Source organism: Dendropsophus ebraccatus, chromosome 8 (genome assembly GCF_027789765.1).
Source record: "Dendropsophus ebraccatus isolate aDenEbr1 chromosome 8, aDenEbr1.pat, whole genome shotgun sequence".
In the NCBI taxonomy this organism is placed as follows: Eukaryota; Metazoa; Chordata; class Amphibia; order Anura; family Hylidae; genus Dendropsophus; species Dendropsophus ebraccatus.
Window position 1 is genome coordinate 54,165,310 of NC_091461.1, and position 23,072 is coordinate 54,188,381.

General features: G+C 44.4%; 1 protein-coding gene across 1 annotated transcript in view; it reads left to right on the forward strand.

Moving 5' to 3' along the window:
• The window catches only part of NOC3L (NOC3 like DNA replication regulator), a 44,474-nt gene that overhangs the window by 7,877 nt on the left and 13,525 nt on the right, over positions 1-23,072 (forward strand). Inside the window, exons 4-15 of the mRNA XM_069980390.1 lie at positions 891-1,051; positions 1,366-1,422; positions 3,376-3,506; positions 4,756-4,917; positions 5,844-5,937; positions 8,080-8,255; positions 10,156-10,284; positions 11,350-11,481; positions 12,590-12,670; positions 12,849-12,949; positions 20,354-20,426; positions 22,429-22,492. Of these exons, the coding sequence (XP_069836491.1) occupies positions 891-1,051; positions 1,366-1,422; positions 3,376-3,506; positions 4,756-4,917; positions 5,844-5,937; positions 8,080-8,255; positions 10,156-10,284; positions 11,350-11,481; positions 12,590-12,670; positions 12,849-12,949; positions 20,354-20,426; positions 22,429-22,492 (1,361 nt within the window). The remainder of the gene's footprint in view (positions 1-890; positions 1,052-1,365; positions 1,423-3,375; positions 3,507-4,755; positions 4,918-5,843; positions 5,938-8,079; positions 8,256-10,155; positions 10,285-11,349; positions 11,482-12,589; positions 12,671-12,848; positions 12,950-20,353; positions 20,427-22,428; positions 22,493-23,072) is intronic.

Genomic DNA, 23,072 nt, shown 5'->3' on the forward strand with positions numbered 1-23,072 from the left:
TTTTATTTTCCACTTTGATTTTGGGTATTATTCCTAATCCAGACCTCTATTGGATATTCATTTTAAATTACATTGATCATTTTATGTTTTATAGTTCTTAACACATTCCACTATGTAATCCTTAAAGTGACTCTGTACCCATAATCTGACCCCCCTCCCCCCCTCAAACCACTTGTACCTTCGGATAGCTGCTTTTAATCCAAGATCTGTCCTGCGATCTGTTCGGCAGGTGATGCAGTTATTGTCCAAAAAACAACTTTTAAACTTACAACCCCCGTGCCCTACGGGTGTATCTGTGCCCTAACTTTGCACCACCCCTCTGTCTCTCCTCCCCACCCTCTTCATCATTAGGAATGCCACTGGAACATTTTCTCCTGTCTGAACATTGCACAGGTCCTTAACGATCCAGCCCATGTGCCGGGCTAAACAGGTGGGGAATAGGAAACAATCTGCCTGGAGCATTCCTAATGATGAGGAGGGTGGGGAGGAGGGACAGAGAGGTTGTGCCAGCCTAATGCATACACAATCCAGGCCACTCCCGTAGGGCACGGGGCTGCAAGTTTAAAAGTAAATTTTTAGCACAATAACTGCATCACCTGCCAAACAGACCGCAGGGCAGATCTTGGATTAAAAGTAGCATCTGAAGGTACAAGGGGTTTGGGGGGTCAGATAGTGGGTACAGAGTCGCTTTAAAAACTGGAATATTTCATTCATTGAGATCTAGGATGTGGTGTTTTAGTTTTCCCTTTTTTTTATTTTGAGCAGTATATATAATGTTTATTTAAATTTCTTCTGCTATAGCCTGCCCCTGGAGGGTTTTGTCAGAGGGGCAGGAAAACCCTTTAGAGTACGATTTAATCTCATGTAGATAATTTCTTCTCAATTATTAGTGAACCAGTCCATGCCGCAAAACGAAAACGAGACGAGAGCGTGATTGATAAGTATGAGAAGGTGCCTAGACGTATGAAAGTCGAACCAGAGAAAGAAGTGATTCATCTTCTGCCCATTAAGGATAAAAGTGGAATTATTCCCCAGAGTATTGAGAAGCCAGGTAACCGACCACTACTCTCATTGTATTCCGTTATCTATGGCTGCAAGAAAGGTGGTGGTGTGGGCCAGGTCTGCACAGCCCCATTTATCAGTCACACTATAGAATTGTTCAGCTACTGGCAATGTCCTGCTACTTCAGTGTTTTCCTGTGCGGAGGTTGCTTGCCATTTTGATGTTTTGTGATGTTGTAGAATGGCTTGACCCTTTTTTCCCCATTGTGTAGTATTAAGGTTGATGTTGCATGAACCCTAAAATGTTATCATGATGCATCACCCCAACTTTTGTTTTATATAACAGTATGTCTGTCTTCTACAGTTGTCCCTACTGAGTATCAGGATGAGGAGGAAGAGATGGATGCAGAAGAGCATGAAGGTAACTTTTCTGCCTATTTAGCGTTATATGGCATTGTTGTGTTTCTTTTTAGCTGTGAGATATAGTAACCTTTTCTAGTATGATGATAGATATAACGATCACAGAGATCCTAGGGATATTGCTCAGTGTGTCCAAAATATTGCGATGGAAGCGTTGCTGTAAAACACAACTGCAGCAATCGGACATAATGCCAATCAATTCAGCTTAAAGGGAACCTTTCACTATTAGGCTATTGTAACACACTATATAACACCGGCCGTTGTTTTACATGTTCCTGAGGCTGATACTGCCATATCTGCCACAGGAACATTATTCTATTTTTATTTTGAGTGCAAGGACCTTTGGATGTGCCTGCAATCCAGTTAGCCATGTGTACGGCTGTCAGCACGGCCATACATTGTGTGCATAGAGGGTTAACTATGGCCACTGTTCGCAGAGTTGTGGCTGTAGACAATGGACAATAGAAAACAACAGTGGTAGTGCACACTGTGTGGGAGCACTATGGCCGTTGTTGCACTGACAGCTATGTTCACTAATATAGTTGCTTCAGGGTTACTTTGTGTGCAGCCCTCCTAGAGAGTATATCTGAGAAAACACTGCAGGGAGAGTGGCTGGAACTAGTCACCTGGGCAGTGTCAGGGCCGTCACTAGTCACAGCTCTCTGCCTGTCAGCCTGCTTTGCAGGCATGGGTATCAGGCAAAGAGGCCCATTATAAGCCTTCTAAGGGTCCTCCTTTGTCGGTCAGTCATCCCTGCAGAGGGCACTGACAGGCAGAGAGCTGTGACTAGTCACAGCCCAGACACCGCCCAGATATTTAGTTATCGCCTCTCTTCCTGCACAGACACACGTCATAAGTTTTTAACTGTCGGTGTGTTCAGACCCTGACTGATCAGTAGAGCAAGCTGGGAGACTGTCACACACTTCTCTCCCCAGTCTGTGTCTGCTCTCTAGATGGACCACATAGACTGTCTACACAGACACAGAGCTGGGGTGACTGCGCAGCTGACGGACTTCTTGCCTTGTTCTCTGATGAAAACTATTGCTATGTTTCTGAGACATATCAAAGGGTTTTTTTTATGACAGTGCCCATATAGACTTTGGCTGTACAGGCATGATAGAATTGTAATTTTGCAACAGCCGGAAGGCCCCACCCCTAATATAGACCATCAATATTAGATCGGCTGGGGTGTGACTCTGATCTGAACCCCTCTGCTGATCAGCTGTTTGCTCTGTGAGCATTGCAGCAGCTTCAGTGACTACTTCTTCTCATCCTGGCTTCACCATACTATTAGTGGGGCATTGCCTCAGTCACTTGGATGGGACCCTCACTGATCTGATATTGGCAACCTATCCTAAGGATAAGCTATCAATTTTATAAGGCTGGTTATAGGTTACAATTAGATGTTTTATAGGTGAAAAATGTTAGGATTAGCTCCTTTCCAAAGGGGCTGATCATTCCCCTAGATACCTGGTGCGACCCAGTCTACCACACCCAATAGTTTTCTTCACTGATCCCTGTGTTACCTTTGGAAATCCCCTTACATTCTGCACATCTGCTGCTTTTGGGGCTTGTAGTATTGAACAGCAATAAAAACAAGCTCTACCGGCCTGTCTTTGTAATAAAAATGGCTTCTCTATATCCAGCTTTAATTTCTTCCTTGTCATAAAATGCTAGGAAGCATACAATGCCAATGGATTTAATTATTCTCTTTATTACCGTAGCTTTTTCTCAGTTTGTTTTCCTCTGTTGTCACTTTTGTGACATGTGAAAAAGAAAACAAGTAACCAGCCAGATTTTCTGTCTGGAAAACAGAACTCTCCTGCCCCCCCCCTCCCCCTAAAATGAGTGCAGCTTCCTGTGTGCAGGGACATGTTTAACCCTTTGGTTATCTGGCTCAGTGTCCAGGTATATGGTTGACTTTTGCTGACAGTGGATTTGTGTCTCTTCCCAGTTGTTCCTGCAGAGCCTGTGCCTATACTTAGTACAGAGGAACTGATTGAACATAGGAGATCCACACTGGAGGAGAAGAAGGTTCACATTGCATCCTTGGCCTCAGCAATACTGGCAGATCCAGAGAACAGTGTGTGTGGCTTGTACTTTTTATAAAAGAAGGATTTTAGCTCAAACGTTTTCTCTTATTTTGGTTAGTTATGGACAGAAAGCAGAGGATTATGCATTCTTCTCCAAGCAGACATAAGTCATGACCATAAACTGGTCCAGCTAATCGTGAAAATCGTTCTTCTTCTTCTGTCTATCTCCTTCTACCTTACATGACTTAAACACTGTAATGTAACTCTTGCCTTATTTTTATTAGTATTTGAAACTTTTATCGTCTGAAAAGTATTAATTGAAGTAAAAGGGGATGATCTGACTTCTAGGACCCCCACTAATCATAAGAATGGCTTTGTTTGAATGGAGAAGTAGTCACGTATATGCTCTGCTGCTATTTTTAAACCCCACAAGATGGCTGGGGATAGCCGAGTGCTGTATTGCTTTTCTTGATTAGTACAATAGAGTTTGATGGGGGCCTGACCCCTGGTGATCAGACCCCTACCTGAAAGGCATTTACAGCCTGTCCGGTGGTTAGGTATAGGTGATAAATTGTCAGTATTAGAAAGTTATTAGGATTAAAATGGTAGTATATTTTACTCCTTTTGATAAATCTCTGCCATAGTGGAATAAAGCCTCCAGCTTTCTTTTTAAACATGTAACTGACAGCTATCAACTTTCCTTATATGCCGCGAAAATAACAAAATGTAAATATCTGGCGCCGTATGTAAATTACCCTTAGCTGGGCATCAGGGCGGTACTAGTCACAGAGCTACAGTGACATTTTAATTTGCACTTTTTTTTACCTTTGGTTAGAATTTTAGAAAATGACAATAAAAGTTCCATTTTAAAGCCACTGGGGAGTAATCCTGCCCAGTAAGATTGAATTCAGTATATAGAAAAAACCGCCTGGATATACTGCCTAAGAACTAGTCACAGATGGCGCGCTTGAGACAACTGTAATCTCACATATTGTTGCTGAGGAACGACATGCGTGAGAGGTGTAATTGCGGTCAACTCAAGTATGCTATCCTTGACTAGTTCAATTTTGGGGACCCCCCAATGCCTAATTAAGGTGCGATATTTACAAAGTTACAAAGTACATTTTCTGGGGATAGAAGGAAAGCTGATAGCTGTCAGTTACATGCTTGAATACAGTGCAAGAGGCTTCATTACACTATATAGTCTAATAGAATAGACCACAGTTCTTGTGCTTAATTTAATCAAGCTGCAATCTCAAATCAAGCTGCAATTCTTCTTCTCAATGTCTTTATCTCAATAGATTAGAAAACTGAAGGAGCTGCGTGCCATGTTGATGGAACAGGACTCTACGGTGGCTGTAACAGTCCGGAAGCTTGTGCTGATTTCATTAATGGAAATATTTAAGGATATCGCTCCTTCCTACAAGATTCGCCCCCTGACTGAAGAAGAAAAGACTGCTAGGGTGAGAGAGAATTCTTAATTAATGGAACGTATGCGGGGTCGGGTTTATTTTTTCAGAAATTTGCTATGCAAAGTGTGAAATTATCAGCCCATATGTAACATAGAAACACCAAATATATTGCATGCTACTGATTAGGAACGTCATAGCAAGGCCTTAAAACCCGTGTAGATTTGTCACCACAAGTAAGTAGTGTTTGTTTTTTTAAGCTGCACTGCACTGTGCTCTGAAGCAGATTTTTCAGTTAAATGAAATGTGTGTCCTAAGGGAGGAGTGGTCAAAATAATGTGAAATTCAGGAACCTTTGGGTTCATGCTGTAAGCCCAGGACAGATGACTACCAGATGTAAGGCATCAGCAGACACTCTTACGGACACCTTGGATCTGAAGCTTACTGGACCGTGTCTATCTCATAAACTCACATATCTGAATAGGAGGAGTAGTACGTGGTCCACATTGCAAGCTGTCATTGTTTTAAGACATTGTATTTCCATATTGATACCATGGTGTTAAATGTATTGAATTCTAAACCCATTTACACTAGCATTACATTATAGTGAGTCACCCTGGCATTGGGCAATCTTCTCACACTTTGTTTACCAAAATCTTCCCCACTGCCTTTGGCAGGCTTACAGTGAATGTACCACCAGGTACATCGGTTTGGGTTTGACACGGGCACCCCCGCACCTGCGCCAGTCTGTTCATGTAAAAAACCCAAAGCAATGTACCTAGTGGTACATTTGCGTTAAACATGGTCTCTTAGGTTCATTGAAAGTCACCCTCATGTTCACCTAGCATGAAGAATAGCTGTCTTAGCTTAGGGTAGCTACCTCTTTATTGTGTTACCAGTTGCAAGTTTGTTTGCTGTTTCTGTTGTGTGGACATCAGTTTTATTTATTTTAATCTTTTGCTTACGTTTTGTTAAAAAAGGTCAAAAAGGAAACTCAAAAGCTGAGAGAATTTGAAGAAGGTCTCGTCAGTCAGTACAAGTTTTATCTGGAAAACCTGGAGCAAACAATTAAAGGTAATTTTATGTAACAAACTCCATGTAAACAATTTCCCCAGCATATCCACTAGGCTGTGTTCACACCGTATTAAGTGTGTACACAAGGAAATACTCCCATCACATACCCCCCATGTATACTATACAGGGGCAGCACACTTTAACTCTCATTGTAACCTAAAATTAATGCTTTTTAGCTGTGTATATTCTTAAATGCCACTGAAGTCATATAAGAGATGACTTTATTATGACAAATTCAGTACGAGCTAAAAATAATTCTCAGTGTTTCGATGGACGGTAGGCTTTTTATTCTGTCCATATTCAGTTTTTTTTGGAGTAGTCACTCAGATTTAAGGAGGAGTCCGGCCAAATGTATTTTTTAATGTTATTACTTGAGAAAAGTTAGACAAATTCCTAATATACACTAATTATAGGAAATGCACATAAAGTGCTATTTTCCTCAATTTAGTAGATCAGCAGAGTTCAATTTCTCTATACAGACCCTGATGTCACGACCTGATGTAATTCCTATGGAGTGTCCAGTAGGGGGCGCAGTATATGTAGAAGTCAATGTGTAATGTAGTATCTATGTAGTGTAACCTATGTAGCTGAGCCTGCTTAATAGGGAGAGGTGTGTAAGATGTCCACCGACTCCCACAGATCTCTAGGAAATGCAACTCTCCCACTCTTGTACTACAACCCTCAGCAGGCTCCTATGTCCTTGCTGCTGCTCAGCTTGCACGGCAATGGGCAGCAGGGGAGAGAGATGCATCTACCTTCCCCGTAGGGGCTGAGCGGCAATCTCCCCATTCTGACCCCAGACGTAGGCTGCCCCCCCTCCTACCCCAGATCCTGTATGGGCTGGGGAGCATGATGAGCGTTCCCTCCTCCCCCTTCCTCCAGGTGACATCGCTCCTGCTGTACGGGCTGGGGAGCATGATGAGCGTTCCCTCCTCTCCCTCCAGGACGCTACTGCTGTACGGGGAAGATCAGCAGTGAGAAGAGCATGCTGACGCTCATCATTCTCTCCAGTGTACAGCAGCAGCGTCCTAGAGGGAGGGGGAGGAGGGAACGCTCAGCATGCTCCCCAGCCCCTACAGCAGGAGCGATGTCACCTGGAGGAAGGGGGAGGAGGGAACGCTCATCATGCTCCCCAGCCCATACAGGATCTGGGGTAGGAGGGGGGCAGCCTACGTCTGGGGTCTGAATGAGGAGATTGCCGCTCAGCCCCTACGGCATCTTGGGTATGTAGGAGACAGCCTATATGTGGGGGCATCTGATGCCACTCTCCCACTCTTGTACAACTACAACTCCCAGCAGACACTCCTGGCTGCTGCTCATCCTGCACAGGGCAGCAGGGGAGGGGGGGGGGGGGAAGGTAGATGCATCTCTCTCCCCTGTTGCCCATTGCCGTGCGGGCTTAGCAGCAGCCAGGACATAGGAGCCTGCTGAGGGTTGTAGTACAAGAGTGGGAGAGCTGCATTTCCTAGAGATATGTGGGAGCCGGTGGACATCTTACACACCTCTCCCTATTGTGCAGGCTCAGCTACATAGGTTACACTACATAGACACTACATTACATTGACTTCTACATATACTGCGCCCCCTGCTGGACACTCCATAGGAATTACACCTTGGGTCGTGACATCAGGGTCTGTGTAGAGAAATTGAACTCTGCTGATCTGCCAAATTGAGGAAAATAGCACTTTATGTGCATTTCCAAGTTTTCTCATGTAATACCATATTAAGAAATACATTTGGCCGGACTTCTCCTTTAATAGACTCCTATATTAAGGGAGAAGTCCGGTGAGATTTTTTATTAAAGTATTTTATCGGTGGGGATCTGAACACCCGGACCCCTATTTATTAAAACTTTTTACATGTCTCTACGGGAATGTGTACTTTCCAATTATTACGATAGTGTTTTCATGTAAAAAAAAAAATGTTAATATTCCCAGGACAAATAGAGAACCCTCACATTGACTGACTGCTTTTTCTGGATTGAATACCAGGAGAGTTGTCAGTCACTGTGTATGCCAAGCATGATGGTATCTACATGGTTTGGTATAGGGCTGGGCTTCTGGAGGCATGCAGAGAACGTTTAGGCTCCGTTGTTGACCCTGGTTATACTATTCCTCTCTTAACATGCTTTATGTCACACAGATTGGAAGCAAATGAAATCCAAAAAGAGTGAAGTGGTATCATTGAAAGCATACAAAGGACTGGCAGAGGTGGCCGTGATGTGCCTGTGTGAGCTCATGCTGTCTCTTTCCCACTTTAACTTCCACAATAACATCATTGTTCTGATTGTACCGCTTATTGATGACAAGTGCAAAAAGGTCAGTTAATATTGAGCATTGTATGACTAATACAGGTAATTTCCCCAGATCAGCTACCGTATTTTCCGGCATATAAGACTACTTTTTAACCCCGACAAATCAGGGTTAAAGGACAACTGCGGCCAAAAGTATTTTTTAATATGTTATTACTTATGGAAATTTAGACAAATTTCTAATGTACATTAATTATGGGAAATGCACATATACTGCTATTTCCCTTAATTTAGTAGATCATGGAGTGTTAGAATTCTGTCCAAAACCGTGACGTCAAGGATCACTTGTAATTCCTATAGAGTGTCCAGCAGGGGGCGCACTATATATAGAAGTCAATGAGTACCATTGACTTCTATATATATAGTGCGCCCCTGCTGGACACTATGGATTCAATTGATGTGTATGTAAAAATGTAATTGTAAATGTAATTGTAAAAGTATGTTTTTGATTGAATATATTTATGGAATACTTTGTGGAGTAAGCGTCCTTGCTCCCCAAAGTATTCCATAAATGTATTCAATCAATACATTTGGAGGGCACCGAGCAGGGAGGGAGAGAGGTGCCTATGCATCTAATTACCCCTCCCTGCTCAGTGCTGGACACATATACACAGTACTACTCCTCCCTTCATCTGGTCATAGTATGAGAAGATGATGGGGGAGTAGTACCAGGGCCATCGCCAAACAGACCTACCACCCCCCTCTCCGCCACCGCCACATATGCACTGTACTACTCCTCCCATTGTCCCGTCGTCTTATTCGCCCAGTCTCCTTATATGCCAGAAAATACGGGTATATACCTGAGGAGGTTGCCATATTGTCTTACCATCAATGGTGGATGTACTTTGAATCCTTTGTGCATATACACTTTCTGTATGCACTGTGTTCAAATGAACCTGACGGCTAAAATTACCTCACTCTTTTCTGGTATATTATATTTAAGTGCACAGACATGACATAAGAAATGGTATAACATGTGGTGGTTTACAGCTTTGGATGCTGTGGATGCATACCTGCTTTTATAGTATAGAATATGTACATGCTGCCTGTGCATTGTGTTGTGACGCCACTATCCTATGAACGCTCTGCAGTTCACTAGCTTGTTTACTATGAATGGCTTATCTCCAAACCTCCGCCTGTTCTCAGACATAACACACTGCAGGGAATCTGTCAGACATTTTAATAGTGGGCGGAAGGAGGGCCCTGACTCAAGGATAAGTCAGGCTCCCAGCTTTATTTTCACATAGATCTTCCACAGTTACTTTACCTGTAAGTCATACTCTTCACTGCTAGGGGGCAGCAGATTGCCAGCTCTTGTTTTTTTTTAGCAGAGACCGTATTAGGTTTTAAGAAGAAACATGTGTTACTCTGCTCAGCAACATAGACTTTAAGGCAGACCTCTCACCACTTTCCAGAAGCTGAGGGCTACGTAAATGGTTGAAAACCTGTGTTCCTCTCAAGAGACAACTCTGTTTTAAAGCTTTGCCATATGTTTTTTCTGCCTAATACTGGAGCAAAGGGTTCATGTTCTCCTAACGCATTAAAGATTTACACCTTTTTGTTAAGACTGTAATATGCAAACTTACTACAAAGAATTAAGCAACAATTGAAGTGGTGGTGTGTATTGTTCATTGGTTTCTGGCACAATATCTGGCAATTTACTGGACAAAATAACACTGGAATCTGTGACTGAGTATCTAGGGTCAATGTGAACTTGGCCTTGCATTAACCCGATGTTACCATTTTGCTTGGATGTCCAGTTTTTGCTCATTCTGACGTATGCCCCCATAGGTCCTGTTCTAGGGTCATAAACAAGAACTAAGCACGGATAGATGTACAAGTAAATATATAACATTTTGTCATTAATGACCATTGTATAAGAATTGGTTACTGTCTTGTCTTTCCAGATTGCAGATTTGTGTGCAGAAGCTGTAAAGAAACTTTTTAGACAAGATAAATTTGGCCATGCCTCTCTGGCCGCTGTGAAGATAATCTCCGGATTGGTGAAGAGTAGAAATTACTGCGTCCGTCCAGAGGTAAATGACTGCAAATGATTACTTCCTCTGTTCCTGCTTCTAGGATAGTATTTCAAATATAAAAAATATAGATATTTATTTCTATATTACATTGTTCCTTATAATAAGCAATCCACATTGGTTGTCTTCAGTCATGTTGTTTAAATCACAGTCCAACGATTTGTTAGCACCTAGCTTTTCTAGACATTGCTAACTATAAGGATGCTATTCCACTACCCACAAAGATTATTAGCCAGCTTTCCCATATTCCTGATTATTGGGGGGATATATCACTATGTCTGCCACATTGGCAGCCAAACTGGATATCATTCAACTTTCCCAGAACCAGCTTAATAACTTTTAATGCAAAACTGTGCAATATAGCTGTAGCTAGCGCAGTGGGTGGCTTGTGCCAATCATAGCCCATTGTTGTGTAAGCGCTGGTTGTAAGCATCCTATGGTGTTGTACTGATGCCTCTTATGTAGATGCTGTGAAGATACTGAAAATCCTGTGACGTGTGTTCTGCCGGTGTTGCATTTATGGGATTTCAATTGTTAGGAGAAGCGGCATTGCTTGTTGTTGAGACTATGTGCCAGACAAGTATGCTGGATGTGAGCTTATTAGGACGCAGGGAGCTGTAAGGATCTTGGCCGTGTAGCTAATGGTTGAAAAAAGACACATGTCCATAAAGTTTAACCGAAGGAGGGGACGGATTATGGGTAAATTCTGTATTCCTACATATGCATTTATATTTTGATGTAATAATCTGCCCAAGCCTGTTGTGAAGCCCTCCACTGTTTTTGCTGTGACCAGATCCTGGGGTAGACTGTGCCACAGATTCACAGTTCTCATGATAAAGAAGGCTTGTCACCTCCGGAGAGTGACCCTTTATTACCCAGCCGGAGGCAGTGCCCCCTTGTTTAGAGAAGGTTTTACCTGCAACATCTTTGCACCATAATTCTTTTAGGGACCATTTATAATAGTTACATAAAAAAGACACATGTCCATCAAGTATTCTTAATGTGCTTGTATATTGCTGGAAGTGTGTGTGTGTGTGTGTGTCATGGTCTCCTTGATTCATGCAGGTGCTCAACATCTTACTACATCTAAGAATTAAAGAAGTTGAGGTGAAAAAAGATGTAGAGGACATTACTCCTAAGCAAAAGATGATGACGTACAAAGATAAGAGGAAGAATCTGTCAAGGATGCAAAGAAAGGTAAAAAGATTTGGTTACAAATTGTATTAAAGGGGTATTCCAGCCATTAAAACGTACTCTATGTACAGGAACCTGAGAATGGGGTCTTTAGTGCCCTATTAGAAAAGGGACAGCCACTTCATTCAGTGTCTTTGGGAGGTGCCAGAGATAGAAGGGCTTTCTGACGGGACACTTCCGACGCCATTGTTGAGATTTATCCCTGTCTTATGCATAAAAGGTCACCCTGCACACGTCCGTGGCCACTTTTCCGGTTAGGAAACATTGATCTTCAAGCTTTTCAGGAGGCTTCAGGGAAATTCAGTGTTTCTTGACTGCAAAGAAATAGAGAGGAAAAAACAGACAAAAACATACATACCTGCTGAGTGGTGTGCCCTGTGACTTCTCTTTCGGCTCTGCGAGTGCACAAGTGACATCACTCGTGCACCACAAAGCTTAGGGGGGGGGGCGGCCTCTAGTGGCCGGAGACATAATGCTGCCTTCGACCACAAGTGTGATTTGTGCATTATTTCAGTTAAAAAAAAAATTATTTTTGTACCTAACAGCTTCGTGCTCTGCTGGATGTGGAGTTTTCTTTCCACTCCTTGCTGCCACCTCTGACCATTTCAGGAACTGTCCAGAATATTAGCAAATCCCCATCTCTTCTGCAAGAGGTTTCTCATTTGCCGGCTGATAACTGACTTGTGTAAAAGAACCAGCAATTGGCAAGGAACGTTCCTGTATCCCACTTATCGTCCTGCTTAAAATTACCTTAACCATTTTTAGAGCGTAAGAAGTCAGTGGCTGATACAGTTTCTGGACTGGGAAAAATTGTTGCTACAATGTAGAAACCATCCTGCAAGAGCAAATAATAGCGAGCGCAAAACCTTTAGATTGTAATTCTTACGGGGATTTACTTTTAATAGTCTGAGCCTTAACACTTTCTGTGCTTACAAAGGTAGAGAGATCTCTTGTAGTGTTTTTCCTACTGAATATAGTTTCCTGCATTTTACCAATTGCTATAGAGTCAGGAAAGTGTAGAGAACCACTTGATGGTGTGTATATATTATATAGCCCACTTGAAGTCGTGCTATTTGTCTTAAACCTGCTGTATTCATTATTCTGTTTGTAGTGGAAAAAAGCTGAAGAGAAGCTGGAGAGAGAACTCCTGGAGGCCGAGGCTTCAGAAAGCAAAGAAAAGAAGTTAAAACTGGTGAGAAGCCAGCCATACGTATTTGTATATGGCCAGGAGTTCCACAATGGTAACAAAGTTGGACTGGTATCTCCCCCTTACATGGCTGCTGTGGTATCTTCTGGCCATTATAGAGTTAACTTGACGGCTACAAGTTGCTCCTTAAAATAATTGTCTGTCTTCCTCTCTTTTCCCACAGCATACGGAAACATTGAACATTGTTTTCTTAACCTACTTCAGAATACTGAAAAGGGCGCAGAAATCTGTCCTCCTTCCTGCCGTCTTGGAAGGTCTAGCAAAGTGAGTGGTCAGTCAGCTGGTTGTGTGCTCTCATGCTCTCAGTGAGTCCAGGACTGTCCAGGCTCTTACTACCTTGTCCTAGTGGATGCTTGACCTCAGTGACCCTCTTAGGCTAGCATGTCTTCTCTGTGGAGGCTTGCTGCTGTTATGTACACAGACACAACCCTATACCTCTTGCTTTACTGCTGTCCATTTATCACCTAAGATCTTCTACATTAGTATAAATACTGTGCCCACGGTATTTTTTTTTTTTTTTTTTTCTCTCTCCTTCTTTTGGTTGCGTTACCAGAAATCAGGGAAATATTTCTTCTAGTGTTATCATTCAGTTGCAGTTTTTGTAGTTTGCTGTGTGACTCATCGGAGTCTGTATGAATGTGTTTTGTGCTGATTTTTGGACAGGCTCTTTGGTGTATCAGCACAGTTCTATCATAAGCACATATTTCAGTGCAGTTGTGTAAAATGTTAAAAGGCTTGTCCCGGAATTTGAGCCTGATAGGAGGATTTGTGGTAGAATAAAACAATAAGCATTACTCGCCTGTTAAAGGGATCTCAAAGTCTGACACCGCAAGTGTGTGTGTGTGTATATATTTATATAATGGGCCAGTTTCACACATTTCTTTACCTTGCATTTCTGTACTATGGATGCAAGTACCAGGCTGGCTGCATTTCTGATGATCTGATCTGACAGCTTTCATCAGACCCACAGTTGGGCTGAGATCTGCGTCTATAATATGGAAGAAAAAATGCACCTGTATGAAACCGACATTTCTCGTGCGTCTTATTGGGGGACACAGATACCATGGGTATAGGCTGCTGCCACTAGGAGGCGCTGACACTAAGAGAAACAAAGGAAGTGACTCCTCCTGAGCAGGATATACCCGCCCACAGGCACTGAGCTAAACCAGTTTAGCTTAGTGTCAGTAGGAGGCAGACACAGGTCTGGGTTCTCCAGACCAGTTTCTTCCTTTATGTTTAGTTAGTTGGTTTTTCTTTTTCCTTCTAGGTCCTATGGATTCTTGGGCACGGTGGGTTATCTAAAACTCACCCTGATCCCCCCACTATGCGACCAGGGAACAGACCATAAATGTAAATGGGCTGTGACCCCTCGGTCGCCACCGGCCGGCAACGTGACACCAGGGCCCCAGATCAGTCTGACTATCTGGTCGCCTTTCTGCGGACTCTGTATCCGCACAGCCCCTTCCCGCCTCGCCCCCCAAAGCTTGGCGCGTTAAGGTGAGGCACCCACCGGCTGAAGACGACAATGGTGAGTATGGGCTCCTATATGGTAAGTATATTCCCCCTGCCCTTCCAGGCCGCCATTTTACTTCACATAGGCAGCTCTCCCTCTCCAGTCACTTGCAGCCCTCCCCAGGCAGATACTCCTCTCCCCTCAGTCGGTAGCAGGCCAGCCCTCTCCACCATTTTATTTTTATTAGTGTCTCTCTCTCTGGGTGCCACTGTGAGGGATGTTCCTCCCCTGACTGGGTGCTGCGCAGGCCGCAGCTTCCCGCACTTTTCCTTTTCATGTGGCTCTAGAGACCATACTAAAAGATGCTCCGCCCCTTTTCCCTAAGCCCCGCCCCTTACCGGGTGCCGCGGCATCCTGCCCTTTTTTCCCTATATTGTGGCTCTCCAGAGTACACACAGGGCTACCTCCGCCCCCTCCCGATATGCCCCGCCCCTTTTCGGGCGCTGCGCGGCCCTCTTCATTACTTCTCATTATGTTTGGCTCTCACTGGAGCCTGCTCTGGGGATGCCCCGCCTTCTCAGGTAAGCCCCGCCCCTTCCGGGTGCCGCGCGGCCCGGAGAATTGCGCCTTTTTTCTTAACTGTGGAGCCTGCACTGGAATGCTCCGCCCCCTCCCGGCAGGCCCCGCCCCCTTCGGGAGTCGGGTGGGCCTCAGCATCCCACCTTAATCTTACCTGTGGCTCTCCGTGGAGCCTTCACAGTAAGATGCTGCGCGCCCTCCCGGTAGGCCCCGCCCCTTTTCGGGTGCAGCGCGGACCGTGGCATTCCCCCTTTTGGCTCTCTCCAGAGCCTGCACTGAGGGATGCTGCTTCCCCCTCCCCCTGCCATGTGTATGTGTGCGGTCTCCTGATGGAGCTACCACACACACTACCCTTCTATTCCAGCAGCTTGGGACACTTGATGCATCTCTCCTGCCACCTACTGGTGGAAGTGGTTATTACACCATTACATATATGAGAATGGCTTGCATCATGTTTTATTATGGCCAATGTTCCATATAATGTTCCAGCAACCCTTGGTCTGCAGATCCAGCATTTTTGGTGCTGGTTGACACCTCTGTGTCAGATTTTATATATATAAGATTACATTAATACTTATATACAGACACTCTGGTTCCCCTCCAACCACATACTCACAGACATATTCCCCATCACCATACAGTGTTTCTGTGCCCTCAGTGAGATCCTCTGCTACATGGTGTCACGAGAAGTTCATGGAACCAGACACGTTACCCGCTATCCAGGCGGTGTATCTGTGCTCTGAGCAGAACCCTCTGCTACATGGTGTCACGAGAAGTACATGGAACCAGACACGTTACCCGCTATCCAGGCGGTGTATCTGTACTCTGAGAACTCTCTGCTACATGGTGTCACGAGATGTTCATGGAACCAGACACATTACCCGCTATCAGGTGGCGTATCTGTGCTCTGAGAACCCTCTGCTACATGGTGTCACGAGAAGTACATGGAATCAGACACGTTACCCGCTATCCAGGTGGTGTATCTGTGCTCTGAGCAGAACCCTCTGCTACACGGTGTCACGAGCAGGACACGGAACCAGACATGTTACCTGTTTCCAAACAGTGTATCTGTGTTCTGAGCAGAACCCTCTGCTACACAGTGTCACGGTAAGTACACGGAACCAGACACGTTACCTGTTTCCAGACAGTGTATCTGTGCTCTGAGCAGAACCCTCTGCTACACAGTGTCATGGTAAGTACACAGAACCAGACACGTTACCTGTTTCCAGACAGTGTATCTGTGCTCTGAGCAGAACCCTCTGCTACACAGTGTCAGGGTAAGTACACAGAACCAGACACGTTACCTGTTTCCAGACAGTGTATCTGTGCTCTGAGCAGAACCCTCTGCTACACAGTGTCATGGTAAGTACACAGAACCAGACACGTTACCTGTTTCCAGACAGTGTATCTGTGCTCTGAGCAGAACCCTCTGCTACACAGTATCATGGTAAGTACACGGAACCAGACATGTTACCTGTTTCCAGACAGTGTATCTGTGCCCTGAGCAGAACCCTCTGCTACACAGTGTCACGGTATGTACATGGAACCAGACACGTTACTCGTTGACAAACTATCTCTGAGCAGAACCCTCTGCTACATGGTTTCACAAGCAGGACATGAGACCAGACACATTACCGTTCCTAAGGGGACTACTGTGTTCTTGAGGCAGAATCCTTTGCTAAATGATGTCGCAAGCAGGACATGGAACCAGACACATTACCTATTACTATGCTGTGTTCCTGTGCTCTCACAACAGAACCGTCTGCTACATGGTTTGTTAGACAGGTTATGGGACCAGACTCATCACCCATTGCCAGTCGTTGTTCTGGTGTTACTCAGAGCTTCCAGTCCTGTCACTCACATCACCCATTAGCGGGCGGTGCTTCAGACCTGCCTCTCATCTTCATGACATAGATTCCTTTACTACATGATGTCACAGACATAGAACTGGACATGTTACCCCCTCCCAGGTGGTGGTACAAGGTTATTCAGTCCTCTCCCCTCTGCTGCATGATATGGCTCCAACTACATTACCTGTAGTTCGGTGTGCACAGATTGTGGTATTCTGTTACACGATGTAATACACCTTCTTCAGGTCTGCTCACTATCCTGGTGATGCTGGGCAGTTCTCGTATCCAGTCCTCATTTACATAGGGACACAGTCCTGTTCTCTTCCCTGCTCCCAGAGCACACACTGTAGGCTTCTGTTTACAGGTCTGACCAGGCACGTTACCTGTTTCCAGTCCAGGTATTTGTATCTCTTGAATGCTGGTCTTCTGTTACTTACTGCTTGCAGCTACTCTGCTCGTGTTACCCTGTATATTACCTTTCATCCTCGTAGGACTTCCATGATCTGTGCCTGTCACTTCAGGGGATCATCATGGGGTAACTTGTTACTACACCATGTTGTCTTCTATATGTTTCCACTAACAAGTCTCATTACCTGCTCTCAGGCAGCGTAACCTTGTTGTATTCCTCTTGGGCTGTATCCTTTCTAAAGCCCAAGCATCCTGCTACGTGTCCCACTACACGAGGTACAGAACCCCTCGCTTTACCTGCCCCTGGACTGTTGGACTCTCATACTCTGGTCCTCTGAGTGGCCGGCAGCATACAGATCCGGTCACTATTTCATCCTGGTACTGTCAGGGTAGTTCTTCTGTCCTTTGTCTGGGCATAACTACCATGTTCTGGCATTTGTCTCGCTGGCTGTTCCCCAGTAGTATGGCTTGAATTGCTTAGGCCGTCCCCTCTTTGATCTGGATGAAGTGAGGCCTCTCTGCTCCTCAGGTAAAACAGTAAAGGGTTTCTTCTACCCCTGGTGTATGTAGGACATCAATTGCCTACATGTCTATCACAGTGCTACTTTAGGACTTCTCCTTCTGCATCTGCCTATGGCCAACATGGCAAGTATTTAGTCTTCTCTCTTAGGCAGCTGCAGTCTCACAGGGTGAGGATTTCCTGTTTACTGCCTGCACTGTTTCTCTACCGTCCTAAGCATAGGTGTATGGTCTCTTCGTGGTCTAGCTTCTCCAGGTGTCCTTGCTTGGCCATATGGACTATGAAGCATTGCTCTCAGTTCAGGGTTTTGCAGTGCTCCCGCTTACACCATTACTCCTTCTCCCTGGCTTAATGCACTGTTGTGCATGACCCCCCCATCCTGGGTTTGGTTTTTTACCACTCAGTCAGAAAATCTTCAAGCAGCCCTTCCCTCCTCCAGGAGGATGGAATATTTAGTATAAGTATCCTCCTGAGGACTGCTATTCCGTAATAGCTTCTTCCGACAGGCAGGTGTGGGTTTCTGACCCTCACTGGCCTCTATGAGCACTCCTGCTTGAATTCCTTGTCCTTGGTCTTGTTGTTGACTGGCCATCCCCCTCCCTTATGTTGTCTCCCATGTGGATTCCTTGAGAACTTAATCCCTTAAGGGTTTCCTCTCCTTGGAAACAGGGTTGTTCACTGGCCCATTCTGGCAGGACTTACATTTGCTGTTCTGCTCTTACCAAGCAACGTCTCTGCCCACCCTTTGAGGCGTTGGTTTCTGGATCTAGTTTACATATGGACTCTAGTCTATGTATTACCTGTTGTGCCCATTGTCCTGTGACAACTCCCATGCCCATCAGCCTTACCTTGACCTCCCTTGACAGTTTTCTTCTGGGACTCCAGGCTTTCGAGTACCTCTAGGCTTCCTTGGAGCGGAGTGTTTTATATGATCAACCTCCTTTCTAAGGCTCTAACAGCCCATGGAGTTGTTTTTTCCCCGGCTTACCGTCTTTCCTCTGCTCCTCTTTTCTGCTGGGCACTGCGGGGTACCAGGTACTACTGTACTCCTTCCAGGACAACTTACTCAAGATTCTGATCTTGTTTTTCCTTCCTTCCTGGACTGCATTATGCTTGGACAGCTTGATTCTTCTTATTAACATGTGTTTCTCAGATGGGATAACTCATGTCATAGGCCATGGCTTCTCTTGTGCTCAAGTTTTGTCTTCTCAGTGAAGACTGTACTCCTAGGCCCATGGAGCTTTCAGCCTGGCCATTCTTCCCAGCTCCATAGTCAAGGACGCAGCTTCTCCTGCATCTCATGTGGCACCTTCTATGAGAGACGCTCTGTCCTCTCTCTCCTTTATTTGACGCCTTAGACCTCTATGTGCCATGAAACATTTTCCAGTCTCTCCCGTCATGGTTGTATTTGCCTTTTATTCTGTTCTACCTCAGAGTAAGTCCCTGCCGCCTGTGGTCACCCACTTGGCTGGGCGTCTGCTTTTTTTCCCCACATCTAGCCTACTAGTTCTGTTGGACTCGATGTTACATCATGTTGCTGGCTTCCAGGACGGACACAACCCACTCTGTCTGCCGTGCAGCACGTTGCTCCAGGGACTAGACATTTTTTCCTTTGCTGCGGACCTGTAGGGGTTTTCTCTGATGCATTCAGCATCATCCCTTGCTCTATTCCTAGTTGATGGTTGTGTTGGTGCTATTCTGTGCCTTCTCACCAAGCGCTCTTGTCTAGCGGTTATCTTTCCCACCTCATGGACTGCTTTTGGACGTCCCATGGTATCTGTGTCCCCCAATAAGACGCACGAGAAAAGAGGATTTTTTACTCACCGTAAAATCTCTTTCTCGTAGTCTTCATTGGGGGACACAGCACCCACCCATTTTCTTTTGGGGTTTTTCCTCGGTATGGTAGTTTTCTCCGTTTTTGGTGTTATTCCTACTTTACCTGTTCTTGACTTCTCCTACTGCTCTTGTACAAACTGGTTTAGCTCAGTGCCTGTGGGCGGGTATATCCTGCTCAGGAGGAGTCACTTCCTTTGTTTCTCTTAGTGTCAGCGCCTCCTAGTGGCAGCAGCCTATACCCATGGTATCTGTGTCCCCCAATGAAGACTACGAGAAAGAGATTTTACGGTGAGTAAAAAATCCTCTTTTTGTAAGCTGCCATTGTTTAGGAGAGGGCCTATCACGGAGATGCTTTTTACACTGTGGGAACTATTCTGTCCTTGTCTGTGTTCATGTAAGTTACCCCATACATAGCGTGTTATCATCTCCCTATGGTTGTTTAGCGTGGAAGGATTTGCCTTTAAAAAAATAATTGATTATTTCTGTATGCTCACTTTAACATCCTAGAGGCACGTCAAAAGCTTTGTTCTGTTAGGGTTTTGGCGTTTAAACCCCCAGTGATTGGTAGGTAATGCTGGGAGAAGCAGTTGGCTAAGCACTTTGCTCCCAAGCTCACTACCATTTCCATTTGGTGGCAACAGACTGCTTCCAATATAGTTGTAAGGGTGCGTTTACACACACAGATTTATCTGACAGATTTTGGAAGCCAAAGCCAGGAATGGATTTAAAAAGAGGATGGATCCCAGTCTTTCCTTTATGACGTGATCCCTGTTTACAGTCTGCTCCTGGTTTTGGCTTCAAAGATCTGTCAGATAAATCTGTCTGTGTAAACGCACCATAAGTTTGGCCGAGGTCTTGGCTCTAACCATTAGTGGGGGTCTAAACAACCAGATCCATCAAAACTGTGGATGTGTCTGTAGGGCATTTCCAGTGTTTAGTGACTGGGACACTTGTGTGCGTCATGTGATGGGAATACTGTCTATTGGTAATGAACGCTGATGTACTTCATGTTTCTTTTTCAGGTTTGCACATCTAATAAACCTGGAATTTTTTGATGATCTCCTTGTGGTACTAAATAAGCTTGTTGAATCTGGTGTAAGTATGACTATTTCTCATACCTACCTATGACATGTCTTTATGTATAAAATGGCACTGTTCACCATGCTTCATAAGGGTGAGGGTCAGCATATTGTGTATTGATCATTGGCTAATCTCAGCAGTCTAGTACCTGAAATTGCCAGATTATGTCTAGCGTGAGGAGAATTGTGAGGTCCTAATATTCTGGTTGTCATTGACTGGTTGTCATAGGTGGATTTTCCATGAGGAGTACACGGCAGGGATACTGTATGTATCACAGTACACGTGAGCACATATAATAGTTTAGGATAGAACAGTGTCTTAAAAAGTCACTCATGAAAAAAAACTTTTGACATGTCATTAGGCATGTCAGATGTTCTCGATCACAGCGGGTCTCACTGCTGAGGCTAAGCTGTCGGAATTAGCAAGTGGCCAGGGAGTGGATCACACGATTGGTCTTCCCAGCTGTATCTCCTGATCGCAGTGGGTCTCAGCAATAACTTATGACATGCCTAATGATATGTCAGAAGTTATTTTTAAGGACAGTAATACTTTAAAGGATTTGTCCAAAATTAAAAATAGGCATCTGCTTTATCTAGAAATAGCGCCACATCTGTCAATGGGCTGTGCGTGGTATTGCAACTTCATTGGAATTCATTGAGCTGCAAGATCAGACACTACGGATTGTGTCTTGTGATATAATGGGTTCCTTTCCCAGTTCTAGTCTATTAAATCTTGCAGCACAGAAGGGAAATCCGTCTTCTCTGGTCCTCCCTCACCAACATGAGACGACTGTAGGGAGTAGCCTTGTCCTTTCCCTGAAAGTCACAATGATTGTGCGCTTATTCCACCTGTCACAGCTCTTCATAATTCACCGGGTACAGCTCCGATAACTTGCATTGAGTTAATTTCCCCGCTTTAGATTTACTGCTTTTCTTTAGTAATTGAGTTTCCCTGCATTGTGCTTTATTGCTGAACGGAGGTTATTTATTAACCAAGATATTAATAGGGAGGAGACTTTTTTTTCCCTCTTCATGGATACTTGTTTGATTCCTGGTCCTAGCAGAGATGGAGGTCGCTGATAGAATTAATCACCCACGGGAACAAGTAGAGCCAGAGAACATCTGCGTTTCTTTTATAGGCTTTCCTAACTCTCATTTATTTTTATTAGTCACATAACATGGACCGTGCGAGGTATATTAAAGTCTGCATTAAAATTTTGGGATCCTCCTAGTGTACTGAGAGTTTTCCTGTGGGTGAAATAATGCAGCCTTAGGGGAGTACACTCTGGAAAATAAGTGACATGTTTTTGGTGGTTACGGTATGACTTATTTAGGAGCTGTCGTAGGGTTGTCTCTTATGGGCCGGCCTAGGGGTTTCATTAGCCGTGATTTTAACTTCTAATGGTGGTGTTGCCTGTAAATTTAATGGTATATTCCCCTCTGTAGTACATGGCCAGATATCATTGAAATGGAGCTAAAATAATTTCATATTTAATAGTAATATAACATTTACTGAAGAGATACTATATTTTGTGATGGACTACAATTCAAGCCTTACACAAGGCTTACACATTATGGCAGGGGTAGGGAACCTTGGCTCTTCAGCTGTTGCAAAATTACAACTCCAATCATGCCTGACATAATGGGAGTTGTAGTTTTGCAACAGCTGGGGGGCCAAGGTTCCCTACCCCTGCATTATAGAATGAGGTGCATGGCTCAGAAGACAAGGGTATACTGTATGGGGAGTATATAGTAGAATAGGGTGCATGGTTTAGAAGACAGGGTATACTATATGGGGAGTATACAGTAGTCGTTGACCATTACCCAAATTCTCTAATCTGCTTTAGTTGTTTTTGACATCCTAATTATCTTCCGTGGCCACAAACAAGGTGTAAGGGGCCAGGCACAATTTAGCAGAGATGAGAATACCCCTTTAAATGTGGAAGCATGAGCCACAGTTTAGTCATAATGTTAGCAAACTAGTAGATGTTCTGAACTATGTTGTGTTCCCTCTTCAGGATCTCAACTACAGAGAGGGTCTTCACTGTGTGCAGACAGCATTCAATATACTTTCTGGCCAAGGTAAGATGACGTATAACTCTTTATGTATACAATAGCAGGCATGTGCATGCTTTAAGAACTCTGACAAAATATGTTTCACAAATGTTCACTTCCAGAATTTACAATGTTCTGTGTACCAGCAGTTCTATAACCTACACAGAACTGTTTAAATGGCGTTTCCAGGACTTTTTATTGACAGCCTATCCATAGAATTGGCCACCAATATCTGATTGGTGGAGACATCCAGACAAATTGTCCTCCAAAGCCACAGCAACCCATACACACTGACTGCAGCCAGAAGCAGAAGGCTCTCTATATTGTATAGTGGTAGTTACCGTGCATGTCCACTACACAAGGTGCGGCGCCATCTGCTTCCTCTGGATAGGCCAGCAATTAAATGAAAAAAAAAAAAGTTATGAGAAAGCTCCTTTTAAGGGTTTACAAGGTTTGGAAAAGTTTAATGCGGTTTTCACTTGTGAAGCCATGCCCTCTTGTATGTCCTAGAAACCAGCACAGTCTGTTACAATGGAGGCTGCAAAGTGCCTTATCTGCTTACATGCCCACCTATCTGCTGCCATTTTATGACCTGTAATAGTGTGCA